At 32.8% G+C, this 16,704-nt stretch overlaps 2 protein-coding genes across 2 annotated transcripts; both read left to right on the forward strand.

Moving 5' to 3' along the window:
• The first annotated feature begins 142 nt into the window (after nucleotides 1-142).
• Nucleotides 143-13,259, forward strand: LOC103841099 (salicylate/benzoate carboxyl methyltransferase). Its single transcript, XM_033281139.1, has 3 exons — nucleotides 143-6,328; nucleotides 6,404-7,054; nucleotides 11,237-13,259. Exons 1-3 carry the CDS (start codon nucleotides 6,242-6,244, stop codon nucleotides 11,789-11,791), a joined length of 1,293 nt encoding a protein of 430 aa, XP_033137030.1. The 5' UTR covers nucleotides 143-6,241; the 3' UTR covers nucleotides 11,792-13,259.
• LOC108869686 lies at nucleotides 12,635-13,657 on the forward strand. Its single transcript, XM_033278494.1, has 2 exons — nucleotides 12,635-12,974; nucleotides 13,113-13,657. The coding sequence occupies exons 1-2, from the start codon at nucleotides 12,635-12,637 to the stop codon at nucleotides 13,655-13,657; spliced, it is 885 nt and encodes a 294-aa protein (XP_033134385.1).
• The last annotated feature ends 3,047 nt before the right edge of the window (nucleotides 13,658-16,704 follow it).

Genomic DNA, 16,704 nt, shown 5'->3' on the forward strand with positions numbered 1-16,704 from the left:
TTAGTGCAATCAAAGAAAATAAAGCGTCGCCTCTCTCTTTTTTTTTTGTTGCAGTGAAGTTAGTAAGCCTTTGGTTGAGTACATATTAGTATATTACTAGGGAAATTAGACAGACTATGAAAAATATATAATTCATTGTCTGACCAATTTTCCTAACATTTATATATACGGTGCTATTTTTCTATAATAATACTTTATTATCTTTTCCCTAACCGGTAAAATGTACAAAAAATTAAAATTAAAATTCATAACTAAAATAAAAGAAAAAATATCTTCGGTAACTCCTCCTCCATACGTAGTTTCCTCGTTCTCTTTCATATGAAATAACTGTAATCAACTATTGACCATTTATTCCATGAAATACATCATGGCCTCTTCTATCCAGACACGTTAGCTTATATATCCCACATTTATTTTCTAAAAGTACATATTTCATGTTTCTATTTCATCTGAAATACATTCCACCGGGGTTGCCATTGGGGCCATGCTCCATAAAACCATATGCATAGCAACATTTGAGAAATATGGTAGATTGCTTTTAGATTGCAACTACATTTTCACATTGTCTATTTTATATGCCTCACGTAGAAGGGAAAATGAATATGTCTGATATTTTGAATTTTGAGTTTTGAGTTTAGTTTATGGAAGATTTGAATTGATATTGGATTAGAGTTTATATTTCCGTGTAGGATATAATGATTAGTCGCTAGGGTTTAGTTTATGGTCGATTGGGGTTGATATTGGGCAAGCATTACCACTTTCATATTTTGATATTTGGATTAAGGTTTTATATTCATGTGTTGGATTTAATGATTACTTGATAAGGTTTAGTTTATAGACAATTGGGGTTGACAATGGAGCAATCATACCATTTTCATATTGTGATATTTGGATTAGGGTTTATATTCCCCTATTGGGTTTAATGATTTATAGAGTTTAATTAATGGACTATTGGGGTTGACATTGGAGCAAGCATTACCACATTCCATGAAGCCATAACCATATCAACATAACCATTTTATAATTTCACCAATATGTACTATGCTATTTATTTTGCTCCATTCTATTTGACTTTAAGGTTTATATTTTAGTAATGATTCATATCATGTGATATTTGGATTATAGTTTATATTTTTTTTTTAGGGTTTAGTGATTAATATTTTGAGTTTAGTTTATGGAAAGTTTGGGTTAACGTTGAGGTAAGCATTATCTCATTCCATGTAATCATAGACATTTTAAAATTTGAACAGTATATACTATGTTATTTCGTTTGTTATTATTCTATTTTATTGATGTTTCATAAGTACTATTTGCATATTTTTATATTTGTGTTAGGATTTATATTTCTTTTTAGGAATTAGTGATTAGTATTTTGGATTTAGTTTATAGAAGGTTTGGGTAAATGATAGGGTAATTATTACCTACTTCCATGCAATCGTAGACATTTCAAAATTTAAACAATGTGTAATATGCTATTTCGTTGTTATTATTCAATTGCTAGGGTTGTTCTACACCATTTTGGTTATATAGAATGTGAACTTTGTAACTTTCAATTCTTCACATATATTCACATATGTTACTTCTTTTGAGTGCACTTTCTATAACTTTAAAATGTCTACTATTTTTTCTTCTTTTTTATTGCATACAGTTAAAACTTATGTGGTAAATAATTTGGAACAAGTGCTTTGTTTCTATATGTGATTGTAAATACTCCACAAAAAGCACGAGTCATTTACTATTTTTTTGCATCTCGAGACTTATTAAGCCCAAGGATAAAACCGGACAGTTTGAAATCTAAATGTGTGACGTTGCATTGTGTCAAAATCATTGCCACTCACCTTATTTATGTTTAAAATCTGCCTATTACACAAATAAACCCTACATACTACTCACTATTGAAGTAGAAGCATTTACTAGATAATGTTAAAACACGTCTTTGATTATCTTCATCATAAAACTTAGTTTTCAATTTTAGTCTCAACTAATATATATTACAAAAATCCAAACTCTAAATATATCACGGAAAATCTATTTACTATATAATTTTCCTATGAAAAAATGTTATCGTTCTAAGAAAATCTCAAACTAATTTTTATATATTTTTTGAAACATAAAAAATAATATTATCGAGGTAAATTTTGATCTAATGTATTCATCTATAATATGTTTATTTTATTTTTGAGATAAAACATAGATAAATGTTGTTTTTCTATATATAGAGACAAAATAACATTTTCTATATTTTTCCTCATATATATATATATATAATATATAATTCACATTTTTCAGCACATATTTATAGATTTTGAATATAATACAATCTAATGTATAATCTTGTATTAATTAAATTGGAAGTGTTGCAGTATGTATATACGTCTGAAACAAATAAATAACCTTGTATCTATAGTTCATATTACGAATTAAAAACAGGGTGTTGAATTGTAAGATGACATCAAAACAGGAAAGAACTAGTGAACTACTCAGTGAAAAACACTATTAGTAATGAAAAAGCAGATGCGCGATAAAACGACATACAAAATGGGCACGGTGTATAAGATTTGGAGAGGAACATATTTCACTCTTCTAATTGTTTAATGGGAATGATTGATGGTCTAAATGTCAGGATAGTCTATAAAATCATCCCAACCTGAAAATATTATAATTGCTTAAGCCGCATGCACAGTGTCCGGTGGGTACGGCTTAGCACTAATCATAGTGCAATAATATGAATAGCAATAGTATATAAAAATGCACTTTTATGCAGACACCCACGCAGGAAAATAAAATGAAAAGTGACTTTCTTTTTCACCAAGACCCGTAATCTCTGCTGATAAAATTTCAAAAGCAGTTTCCACCTTTTCCCTATATCTTTTGTGTTTGTTTTTTCAAACTTTACTTATATTTAATAGAAATACCGATTGCCTTACAAAAAATTACTGTCTGCATTTTAAATTTGTTTTTGTTAGTTCGTGATCTTTATTTGAGATCAGCAACAAAGATGATTGTTTCCACCACGAACGGCTATAGGCTATTATTGCTATTGTGGTTGTTGGATTCATTCACCATCACTGCACTTTTAAGTTGATTAGCTAATGTTTTGATAAACTTGACAACCTAAAATTACATATTAGAGATAGATTTTATACTTATCACATAACACACGCAGTTAATTATAAAAAAAAAATTGTCCTGGATTACGTTGATTTATAGTGAAAAACAAAGAAAATAATTTACGAGGAATATTTGCATGCATTAAGCTTTTTTCACTGTTCCAAAGAACTTAATTTTTCACCTCAGGCTAACATCTTTGGGAGCTTATGAACGAGAACTTCCTTGATTTTTCATTTAAATAAAAATAAAAAGGAGCCAAGACATGCGTTATTATCCATATCATGGATGCATGAACGAAAACAGGAAAGATAAGGATGTTGACGTCAATCAATGTATATAGTACGTAGATGTATTATACAAATAAACCCAAGCCTACGAATTGTCGTATAGCTTATATTTATTTGGCCCACATTTATATCAAGGGTCGACAAAAAGATACATTGAGAACTAGATTTATAAGTTGTCTAAATGGCAATGGTCCATATCAAATAGATTAAGAAGGATTAGGAATAATATGTATTCAACTGAAAATTTGATGTGAATTGTTTTTAGATGACAAATCGATTGTTATTCAAATAAGAAGTTTAAAATTTCATTTAAAGTTTAGTGTGTTACTGAACTTGACATTTCATAAAATATTTGAAATCTACTGTTGTTGAAAAAAATAAATCTTGAATTTTAGAAGTTTTTAGTGATTTTATAATGTTTGGATGAAATTTCTTAATTAGAAAAATAAAAATCTAATTTTATAACTTTTTTTGTGCTTACATATCAACTCTTTATTAGTCAATATGAGAGTACATGATTTTGACAATGCAAGTGATTCAACCACATTTATAAACAGAGAAATCTAGAATCACACATTTGGATACACATTTTGATTCTACGCTATACAATATAAAACTCAGTTATAATTCCACCTCAATAAGTACAAACTCATCCTACTACCCATGATAAGCTGCCTCTTAACCACTTAATTAGACCAAAGAGACGACAACAATGAGAACTCACAACGACGGTTTTCGTGGTTATTTCGTCATAAAATAGAGTTTATGACGAAATAACTACGAAAGCTATTTCATCGTTAAACATTCTTCGTAACATATATTTCCTCGCTAATTCGCCGTAAAGTGAAAGGTTTCGTCGTAAAAGCCACGTAAACTATTTCCTCGTAAAAACTACGTAAACATTTTCCTCGTAAAGAATACATAAAAAAATTTCTCGTAAAGTAGACGCTTGATTACGTCGTTCTTTACACGTAATCTTTACGACGAATCTCCGTGTCTTTCGTAGTAAATTCCTCGCTAACATTTTTTCAATTTCCTCGCTAATTAAACGTAATTTAGCTACGGATTTGCTTAGATTCTTTATTTTAAAAAAATAATATATAATCAAAAATATTTTTAAATTTGTTTCAAAATTATTAAAAATGTAAATAAGAAATCATATGAAAATATTTTATAAATATTTAAGTTTCAAATTTATAATACAATAAAAAGAAGAAAAAAAAAACTAAGGGGCATGTGCGCCTACCGAGCTAGCAACACCCCCCTCTTTCTGTTGTTCTGCATCTCCTCGAAGAGGTCTGGACTCCTTCTCTCTACTTCTTCCTCATCCTCATGCGTGCTGGGTGGCTCTAGAACGGGATTTTGTCTCAGCATCTCTGCCAACATGGTCTCCAAATGAGGATTTCCAGCCGCTAGAAGGTCCAGAAAGCCCTCAACTAACTCATACGAGCTGTGAATGCAAACCGCGTCGAGTTCAACTCGGAACGCAGCTGAGTGATTTCATCAGCCGTCACTGACCATAAGACGCTGTTGCCCTTGGGACATCGTTGACAAAACCAATCCCCAACGTACGTCCCTTTTTCTTAGAGACAACCTTTAAAAAAAAAGATAAATGTAAGTGATAAAAAAAATAGATTAAATAAATAATAATAATAAAAAAAATTAAACTTTTACCTTCTCGTAAATCTGATCCATTTCAGGTGTGGATAATGTGACCGGTATTCCATCGGGGGACTGCTGGGTCAGCTGGGTTTGGCGGTCTTCAATCCGAGCAACCACATCGTTGTAGATTTGTTCGGACCCATGATCTACAAATTGCCCAGCCTTGTTCTTGTGGGTCCTCATATAGATCCTTAAGAGACGGGAGAACATTTAAGAAACATTTTAAAAAGTTATAATATATTAAAAAAATTAATTAATTAAAATATTTACCATATCCAAACGGACACCAATGTGGGGTTTCTGACCCGTAGAGTGAAACATCGGCCCGTTGCCATGCCCATCTTTCGTTAGACAGGAGGCGGAGCAAATGTTGGAGACTTTAATGGACGATGGCAGGTTCCAATAACGAATGAGGCCATCCCACACTTCCTTGGTGAGCTCAGCGGGTTTTCTCTGCTCATAACCCTTCACGATCCAATCATCATTCCAGTTGGATACCGTGGCTAACAATCGACCTTTCGCCTTCCCGACAAACGCTTTTTTCACCCTCTCGTTCATCCCTACGGACCAATGATATTTTTGCTGTAACAGAACAAATTAGATTAATAATTAGTTTAAAAATAATAAAAAGTTGTAATAAAAAAAAGTTTATATAATTAATAGTAACTTACAACGAAATCAATTTCCAGTTCGGATGAGCGTCGGGGAAGTAGCCTTTGATTGCCTTCGAACCCCAAAGCTGAAAAAACCAAAGTAAAAGTATTTAAATTATTTATTATTGTTATAAAATAATTGCACAATAAAAATGTAACGTACAACAAAGTTTTGTCCGGTTGGTCAGAATCTAAGACTGGTAAACCTTCTCTGCATGCCTGACGTAATTTTACGAGGACTAATTGTAGCAAACGAGATCTTCACTAATTTTAGAGATTCCCACAAGTGATGATTTTAGTTTCTTCAGTTTCCACCTATAACAAATTCTGAGCTTTTGAGTAAAACAGAATACTAAACAAAAGCCAGTTCCTCAAAGCCATTATCATGTCTGCTTCAAGGTAAACCATATGCTTTTGTTCTACACTTTTGTGAATTGATGTACATATTGTAAAATGAGTACGTGGGTATGTAAATAAATCAGGTCTCAAGTTGTAATTAACCCATCTGACTGAAAAAAGTTTGTTTATATGTTAATCAGGGACCCTTTGGTGGATGCTCTTAGTATGAAAGAGGGAAATGGTGAACACAGTTACGATACCAATTCTCATTATCAGGTAACTAAATCACTTTATGAAGAATACAAGAACAAGATCCCTTACTTTGACAATGATATATGTTTTTTTTTATAGAGAAGTGTTTTCTCCGAGATAGAACATGTGGTGATAGAGAGCTTCATAGAAATGTTAATGAATTTGGACTATCTCGAATACATCAAAGTGGCTGGTTGTTCTTCTGGAAGAAACACGTTGTTTGCCATGTCCGAGATTGTCAACACGATAATACAATCATACCATCAAAAAGGTCGACTCAACGCACCAGAGATCGAGTGTTGTCTGAACGATCTTCCACATAACGACTTCAACACTACCTTCAAGTTGGTACCTTCCTTTCTAGAGAAGCTGAAGATTGAGGTCAAAGGAAAGTGCTTCGTGTCAGGAGTCCCAAAATCTTTCTATTCAAGGCTGTTCCCAAGCATGTCTCTTCATCTTGCTCATTCATCTTTTAGTCTCCATTGGCTTTCTAAGGTCCCTGATGGTCTCGAGAACAACAATACAAGCATCCATATCAATGATACATCCCCTCCAGATGTCTACAAAAGTTATTTGAATCAGTTCAAGAATGATTTCTCGTTGTTCTTAAGAATGCGTTCAGAAGAGATAGTGCCTAATGGGCAGATGGTTCTCACGTTCGTGGGAAGAAAGGTTTCTGATCCTTTATCCAAAGATTGTTTTCAGGTTTGGTCGTTGTTATCCGATTGCATCCTTGATCTAGTGTCCGAGGTACCCAATCTCACTAACTTGCTTTCATTCTTTATATTTTTAACTATTGACATCAATGGAACTGCCTTATAAAAAATTTACTATCAAACATTTTTAAAAGTATGGGTTTCCAACTAAAATCAGTTGGAAATAAATACAAATGCTCATATGTTTTAGATAATATACTATTGGTTATCTTATTTCACATATAAGATTTATAAGACAGCTTAGGGGTGGGCGTTCGGGTACCCATTCGGGTTCGATTCGGATCTATTTGGATTTCGGGTTTTCGGGGTCAAAGATTTCAGTCCCATTCTTCTAAGTTTCGGTTCGGGTTCGGTTCGGATCTTTGCGGGTTCGGTTCGGTTCGGATAACCCATTAAAATTATTTTTTAAAATTTAAAATTTATTATATACTTTAAATTTCTCAAAATCTCTAAACAAAATATTATATTACATATAACTTTGAATAACATATGTCAAAGTACCTAAACTTAACATATAATTTGATTTGGTTTGAATATTTGGATAGATAATCAGTAGATATTTTAAATATTTTTGATGTTTTGAGTATATTTTAGCTATTTTAGACATTTACTTTTGACTATTAGTATATATTTTCAAGTATTTTAGACAATTTAAAAATATCTTATATATTTTGAATGTTTTTAATAGACATTAAATCTAAAATATATTTATATAAGGGGATATAGAAATCAATTTCAGATACATTCGGGTACCCGGAATACTTCGGTTCGGGTCGGGTTCGGTTCCGGTTCTTTAAATACCAAAATTTAAACCCGTTCGGATATTTAATTAATTTCGGTTCGGGTTCGGTTCTACTTTTTCGGGTCGGGTTCGGTTTGGTTCTTCGGATTCGGTTTTTTTGTCCAGCCCTAAGACAGCCTATTAAAATAATGGTTCTTTGACTTGTATATCTTGGATCAAGTCCCGAGCCAGGTTAGCTTCAACTAATTGGTGAACTTCATGTCAGTTATATAATAGTATAATACTAGTATTGGTTTCTTCTAATTTTGAATGTGAGATTGCTAAAAGAAAACTTTTTGTGTTTTATTCCTTTGCTTTCAAGTTATTTTCGCCAAAACGACATTTACGTCCATTATGAATAAATAGCTACCTGATATATAAGTTGTGGAACACATCATTGTTCTTGGCCTCTATATGCAATTTCAGTGGGCGGGGTTACATTTTCAGTAGCCAGACCAACAACATTTACATATTGGTATTAAATTTCAGAAGTATATAACAAACAAATCTCCAATATCGTCAACAAGGACTGAATTTTGGCATTATTTTTTTGTGAAGTCGGAAGGAAATAGAAACTGATGTTAAAACCTGAGATCTCATTAGCGTAATATAAAATACAGTCTTTTAGTTTTTAACTAAAAAACTAAGAGACGTTTCTTAGAGCAACAGCATCGCTGTATATAGCGAGATTTCTTAGCAATTAAAAGGATGAATTTAAATCAAAAATGGTTATAAACGCAGATTTTGTTTGTTAATTAAGAAACGTTTATATGTGGTTTGTGGAGGCACGTGTCACCTAGGCGAGACCGAAAGAAAGACGCGTGAGAGGGAGCAAAACAAATCAACTCCATTCTCTCTTCTTTCTTCTCTTTTCTCCCTTGTCTCTCTCCCGTGCGATATCTGTATCTCTTGAGACCGAACCCGTGTTCCGGTTGTAACAACGGCGAATCGACCCCTCAAAGTCTACTTATCGAGGCCTCTGTATCCCTACGACGGTGATACGAACGATCTCTCTTCTCTCCTCTCAGTGTCGGCGTTATCTCTCTCTCTCGAGGCGATCTCCTCTCAGATACCGAATCGAGCCGCTCACATACCGGATCAAGGTCTGACATACCGAATCCACCGCTCACATATCGAATCGAGACCAAAGCCGTGAACCTCTGTCAACATCGATCTCTCCCCCGATTTGAACCAACAGCTGATTCGACCCATCTCTCTGCCTATTCGATTGTCAACGAGGTATCTCTCACTCCTCTGTCCGCGTTTTTCGATTTGATTGTATGTAACCCTAATTTTTTTTAGGGTTAAAATTAGGGTTTCTGTCGATTGAAAGGTAGGGGTTTTGCTAGAGGTTGGTGATTGGTATTGAAAATTAGGGTCGTATATATGTGATTGTAGGTTCGTGATTGAACTTTTGTTAAAATTGGTGATTGATCTCATGGTTTATTTTCGTAACTGTGTTTCCTTGTTCTTTATCCTCGTATAGCATGATTTACAGACACTGTAATGTCGCTTAAATACAAATAAATTGAAACTATGTCTGCTGTATGTATGTGTTTGATGGCAACTTTGATCACGATTTTTTAAAAAACCCATTGGTGAAAATGTGTTTCAGCATTCCAAATATTTTTAAAACCCTTGTTAATTATTTGATTTCATTGTCTTCACCATTCATTCTTTGATGTGGTATTGTATTTTGCATTGAGTGTTTGGATTTATTTTTTAAAAATAATAGAATGACAGAACTTCGGGTATTGCTTGAGAATTCATTGAGTGATGTGTGGTTTCCTTGTAATTGTGTCTTTGAGCATTAATTATGTTACCTGGTAGCTGAAATGGAATTGATTTGCGTGATATGAGTTTAGTTTGTTCTCAACCGAAATGCAATAGTTAGAAGAATAGTTCTCATGTTTAACACTTAGTTTAGTTTGATGTGAACTATATATGAATAAAGTGAAGTTTGATTTTAATGAAAACATCCAGATATTTAATTTTCCTCTAGGCTTTGATGGTAGTGTAATAAGTTGTGATTAGATGGATACTCGTTTATGGTTAGGTCTTTAATATAGTAACTTATTGCTAGTAATATTTTTCCACTTATAAAACCCCATCCCTTGGCTTCTGTCACTCTTCATTCATACAACAACCTTCTCATTCTCAATCTTTTTAATTCGCCCCTCTCTGTTCTCTTTCAAATGGATCCAAGGGCACCATATAGCCAGTCCTCTAGCTATGTGGACCTTTTGAACTCTCAAAATGACAGTGTTCTCCATTCAAACTTTCCCTTTGAGAGTTTCCCATCTAGTATCAACATAGGAGATTCCGAAATCCCTCCCTTCGCTAGCCAACATTATGATGAGGCTCCATCTGAATCTCAAGAGACACCAGTGGAGCGTAGGGAGAGAAAAAAATGGAGCCCAGCCGATGATGAGGTCCTCATCAGTGGATGGCTTAACACTTCTAAAGATATCATAGTTGGAAATGGTCAAAAGTTAGGGACTTTTTGGTTACGTGTTGCAGAATACTATGCTGAAAGTCCTCATGCTAAAGCTACTGGTGACAAGAGAGGTTATCTCAACTTGAAGCACAGGTGGCACAAGATCAATGAACTGACAAATAAGTTCTGTGGGGCGTATGCAGCGGCTGAGAGACAACAAAGCAGCGGCCAGAGTGAGACTGATGTGTTGAAACTCGCTCATGAAATCTACTTTGCTGATTACTCCCTAAAGTTCAACCTTGAGCATGCATGGTGTGTGTTGAGGTTTGAACAGAAATGGATTTCACTCAACACTTCTAAACCCGGTGCCAATGGTAAGAGGAAAACTGGTGAGGACGCTTCCAACCCTTCAAGCCCCAATGTTGGTGATGAGGATATACGCCCGGAAGGTGTCAAAGCGGCAAAAGCAAGAAGGAATGGTGGTAAAGGAAAGGCTCAGGTTGACTATGACCGCGTTTGGGAAATCAAGAGGGAGGATTTGGCAGGGAGGGAGAGACTCTCCAAGCTTGCAATCCTAGACACACTCCTACAAAGAAAATAACCACTTAGTGAGGCTGAAGAAGTGGTGAAGAACAAGCTACTCGAACTGTTGTTCTAAGTTTATTTGCTTCCTGTTTATTTGAATCCTGTTTATTTGCTTCCTGTTTATTAGTTGCTGTGTTTAAATGCTTGAAATGACTGTAGTACCACTCTCTGTTTGCTTCAGCTTTAATATTAATGTAGTTCATATATTAATCTTGCATTTTTTTCCACTTGCAATGTCTTTCAGTCTTTTTTATATATGTTTTATCTTTGTTTGCACTGGTTTCTCACATATGTTTTATCTATGTTTTATCTATGTTAGAGAATGTTTTATCTATGTTTAATATGTGTGTGGTTTTATCTATTATTTGCACAGGTTTCTCACATATAAAAATGTTTTGGTGAATTTTTTTCAGGTTAAGAGAGCAATGGGACGTCGTTATAGCTATAGTCAGCCATCAGAGTCCGAGGACTATGGTGGGAACTCAAGAGACAGCAGTGGGTATAGCTCTACAGAGGAGCTCATTCGGCGTGATCAAGCAGAGCTAGGCCACTCAGAGTTCCCCGAACCACATCAGTATCCTCCTCAACCCGAAGTCGAGTTTGGTTTCCCACAAATCTGCTACTGTGGAGCTCAACCTATTCTTGCTACAAACCGCTCTGATCCAGGCAGAAGATATTACACATGTGAGAACATTGATGATGGCGAGTGTCTTGTTTGGAAGTCATGGGACCTCGCGGTTATGGAGGAGATGAGAGCAAGGGATAGACACACACTTGAGCTCGCTGAAAAGGTTGACTCTCTAACCATTATGAGTGACTATGAAACAGAGCAGAAGGTGGCTAAGTTAGAGTTGATTGTTTCTGAGCTAGGTAACAAGAATTCTAGGTTGAACAAGAGATTTGACATGGTTGTTGGTTTAGTGTTCGTTCTTCTTGTGGCAATAGGTTTGGTTGTAATGTTTAAGTAACAATGTATAATGTGGTATTTTGAGAAGATGAATATGCAATAGTTTAGGTGGTGAGGTCGGTTTATTAGGAGAGCAATGATGTATTATTGTATGTTGTATTGGATGTTCTATGGGATGTTGTATGAGATGTTGTATTATTGTAACAAGCTCGGATGTTATATTATTGTATTATTGTATCAAGCTCGTATGATAAGCTGTGTTTATTAGTTTATGTGTCTGTTTATGTGTCTGTTTTTGTACAAGTATTATAAGCTGTGTTTATTGTAATTTGCTCGGATGAATATGTAATAGTTTATGTGACTGTTTTTGTACAAGTATTATAAGCTGTGATGTCGGCAAGTATTAATTTTGTACACAAGCAACCCGTGACCCCTATATCCCAACAAAACAACAAACTCGTGTCACAAGCAATCCATGACCCCTATATCCCAACAAAAAAAACTAGTGTCACAAGGTACATGACATCACGGGTGAGACATAGGCTAGTAAAATATCTACTCACTATCACACTATAAGTAGAAGAGAACTTCATCACATTTACTTCACAACTTCATCCGTCTTCTATCTCTCTTAAAAATCAGATTAAAAATTAAGTTTTTTTTTTTCATTTCAAATGGCTGGTTCATCACATTATCATTACCATAAAAATGATGAAGATGATGCTGAATTTGAATCTCTATTTGAAGAATTATTAGAAATCCCCGAAATGTTGTCCGAACCCAAAAACAGAAAAAACGTATTTTTATTGAAAGACACCGCGAAGAAGGCGACATCCAGCTATGGAATGATTATTTTTTTGAAACTCCTACATATCCTTCCAATATATTCCGCCGACGATTTCGAATGAGCAAGTCATTGTTCATGCGGATTGTGCATCGCCTCTCTACGGAAGTGGAGTATTTTGCTGCAACGGAAGATGCAGTCGGAAGGCGTAGTCTATCACCGCTCCAGAAATGCACAGCAGCAATACGTCAATTAGCATATGGGGGTGGGGCTGATACGGTGGACGAATATGTCAGACTTGGTGAATCAACAGCTCGGAATTGCTTGCACAATTTTACTGCCGCAATCATCGACTTGTTTGGCGATGAGTACCTAAGACGTCCAACACCCGAAGATCTTGAAAGGCTACTACACAAGGGAGAAGAACGTGGATTTCCCGGGATGATTGGAAGCATCGACTGTATGCACTGGGAGTAGAAGAATTGCCCCACCTCTTGGAAAGGTATGTATTCCCGAGGAACAGATAAACCAACTATTGTGTTGGAGGCCGTGGCTTCTTATGACCTCTGGATATGGCACACCTTTTTAGGAACTCCAGGTACTATGAACGATCTTAATATTCTTGATCGATCACCTGTTTTTGATGACATTATTAACGGAATTGCTCCCAAAGTCAATTACAATGTCAACGGCAGGGAGTACGATTTGGCCTATTATCTTACAGATGGTATTTATCCGGAATGGGCGACATTTATTAAATCTATTAGTCTCCCACAGGGTGAAAAAGATTCATTATTTGCAAAAAGACAGGAATCTGCCCGAAAAGATGTTGAGCGTGCCTTCGGAGTCCTGCAAGCTAGATTCGCCGTTATTAAAAATCCATCAAAGTTATGGAGTAAATCGAAGATATCAAAAATTATGAGAGCTTGTATCATACTCCATAATATGATTGTCGAAGATGAAGAACGTACGGATACTCGAGATGAGACATTTCACGATCAGGATATTTCTTTTTGCGTCAAGATGCCTACTGAGCTTTTCGATGCACTTGATCGCCGAGCTAGAGTTCGGGATAGACCAGTCCATAGACAACTAAAACATGATTTGATCGAACATCTATGGGATAAATTTGGAGATGAATAATAACTTTTTATCTTTAACTTTTTATGAATTGAATAAAAATATTGTAATTTGCATTTTTAATGTTTTTTCAACTTTGTAATTTTTTTTTCCAACTTTGTAATTTTTCTTTTAACTTTGTACTTTCTTATGTTTTCAATTATCTATGTTATATGTTTTATTTACTACACAAATAATTAAAAAAATAAAAATTAAAACTAAGAACCAAAAAAGGTTTCTACCAATAATCTTCATTTCTAACCAAGTTTCTTAACAAAGTTTCTTAACCTACTTTTTACCTTAAGAATCAAAAAAAGTTTCTAGCATTGCTGATGCTCTTATATCTCTTATTTAAGAGATCTCTCTTAGCTTTTTTAGTTAAAAGCTAAGAGACCGTATTTTATATTACGCTAAGAATTCCAACCTAAGAGACTTGCAATAAACATGTTCTCATATTCAAAGAGACCAAACCATTGTCGTACTGTATATTATTCATAACAAACATCGTTACATCTCTATTATTAAAACTGGAGTATCTTTTGATACTGTTTGGAAACATAAAGAGCAGTATAAATAAAAATTGTTTGAAAACATGAATATCAGTATAAAAAAAGTATATTATTTTTTAATAATGTTATTAATATAAGTACACTAATTGTATTTCCATATTTCACTCAGTTTAACAATTTTATTAATTATTATCTTAAAAATACATCACATTATTAATTATATTACCATAATAATATAGTGCACATTTTTATTTATTAGTTAATCCACATTAACTTTGTATCAATTATAAAATAAAAAATCTAAAATAACTGGATTTTTCATATGGTTAAACGTTCGGTTAAGTTTGTTTTACTAAAACTTTTTTTTTAGTTTCAATCGGTGCAAATTACGTAGCCAAAAACATAATTGAAACAAATATTTTTGTGAATAAAAAATAACTTAAATCAAAATAATAAAAATGTATGACATTTATTGTCACTTATTTTTTTGCTCCATATAATTATTTTACTAAATAAAATAACTCTTTCTATTTCACTTAATTTAGCCAAATACATAGAGAGAATCATTTTTATTAGTTTATAAAATCAGTTAGGTATATGACAATTGGCTATCAATTTAGGTACAAGTTATTATTTTCGGATATCTTTTTGTTTTAATTAGGTCCACTTGAATATTATAAATTTATGTGTGGGTTTGAATTGAGTCCTTCTGGGTCTGGAAGAGTTCAGTTTTGATGCATAGGAACCTAAAAATATATCAATAACAAATATATCTGAAACGGGCTCGGATATTTGTACCAAAAATAACCATATTATCCGATTCAGTCCAGGTTTTTTGAATACAATTAGTTATATTACGAACCATGTAAAATATATAATTATAAAAAAATCAATGCATAAAAATGTAAGAACCAATATCCGCACGGATGCGCAGAACAGTCTCTAGTTTATATTATTAAAACTAAAATATCTTTTGAAATTGTTTGGAAACATAGATATCAGTATAAATAAAAATTGTTTGAAAACATGAATAGCAGTATAAAATAGAAGTATAGTGTCCCTTTAGTATTTTCATTAATATAATTATATTAAATTTTTTTTCATATTTCACTCAGTTTAATAATTTCATTAATTATATTTCCTTAAAATACATCACATCACTAATTATATAACCATAAAAATAATAGTACATATTTTTGTTTATTAGTTTTCAACATTAACTTTGTGCCAATTATAAAATTAAAAATATAAATAACTAGGTTTTGCATATAGTTAAACGTCTGGTTAAGTTTGTTTGATTAAAACTGTATTTATTTTAGTTTCAATCGTTGAAAATTACGTAGCCAAAAACATAATTCAAAGACATATTTTTGTGACTAAAATAACTTACAAAATAATAAAAATGTATTACATTTATTTTCACTTAATTTTTCACGGCGTATAATTATTTTACTAAATAAAAAACTCTTTCTACATCACTTAATTTAGCTAAACACATAGAAATAATTTTTTAATTAGTTTATAAAATCAGTTAGGCATGAACATTGGCTATCTATTTAGGTACATATTGTTTCTTTCGGGTATGATTTTTTTAGTTAGGCTCCGCTTGAGTATTATAAATTTATGTGTGGATTTTGAGTTGGGTCTTTCTGGATCTGGATGAGTTTGGTTTTGATGTATATGAACCTAAAAATATCTCAATAATAAATGTATCTGAAACAGATTTAGATATTTGTACCAAAAACAATCATATTACCTTGCTCGGTACATATCTTTTGAATACAATTAGTTATATTGTGACACATCTAAAATGTAAGAACCAATACCAATACTTCATATTTGGCAGTAAATATTTTTGACTGGATATTGAAAATATTTTAAAAATGATTTAGGAAATATAATATTAAAGATTAAGTAAATCTAATTGGGTTTTTCAGAATCTTTAGTTAGTAAAATATGGAAGTTCATATTATTTCAAAAACAATTGCAGATATTTGTAGCTACTGTTAGGCTATATTTAAATGTGAGTAGTTAGTAATAGTATAGGTTAAGAGAAATATATAAAGTATATTTTTTAAAAAATATTCTACCTAGAATCAAGTTGAATCCAACTTTGTGATTATGTTTTAATAGATTGTACATATTAAAATATAGGTGATGTAAATAAGATAAACCAAAACTATTTTGAACAGATAAATGGTAAATATTTTTTTTGAAAGATCAGTGAACACACATTCCCCTTATGTATCACATTAAAAAAAAAATCACATTATTATTAGTCTGAGTGTTTTTATGTAATTAAAAAATGAACAACAGAAAGATAAACATAATATACATAATCTGCCATTCACTATTTATACATGTTTTAAACAAGAAAAAAGATTTACACAAACCATCTTCATGCTTAATTTGAAAGAAAAAAAATTGTAATTGTATAAATTGAAAATTTTTCGCTCATGACATGAATTATTACCTAGTATACAACTAAAACATAATTATGTTTTAATGGGATGGAACTCAGATCCTTTATACATCGTCATCGACAATAATTTATGATTGTTC

This window comes from Brassica rapa, chromosome A09 (assembly GCF_000309985.2).
Source record: "Brassica rapa cultivar Chiifu-401-42 chromosome A09, CAAS_Brap_v3.01, whole genome shotgun sequence".
Classification (NCBI taxonomy): domain Eukaryota; kingdom Viridiplantae; phylum Streptophyta; class Magnoliopsida; order Brassicales; family Brassicaceae; genus Brassica; species Brassica rapa.

Bases quoted from the DNA above. Each gene is read 5' to 3' on its own strand.
- LOC103841099 (XM_033281139.1), top strand. From the start codon at position 6,242: ATGTTAATCAGGGACCCTTTGGTGGATGCTCTTAGTATGAAAGAGGGA. The intron at 6,329-6,403 runs GTAACTAAATCA...TTTTTTTTATAG, and splicing joins ATACCAATTCTCATTATCAG to AGAAGTGTTTTCTCCGAGAT. The intron at 7,055-11,236 runs GTACCCAATCTC...AATTTTTTTCAG, and splicing joins TCCTTGATCTAGTGTCCGAG to GTTAAGAGAGCAATGGGACG.
- LOC108869686 (XM_033278494.1), top strand. From the start codon at position 12,635: ATGAGCAAGTCATTGTTCATGCGGATTGTGCATCGCCTCTCTACGGAA. The intron at 12,975-13,112 runs GTATGCACTGGG...TAGGAACTCCAG, and splicing joins GATGATTGGAAGCATCGACT to GTACTATGAACGATCTTAAT.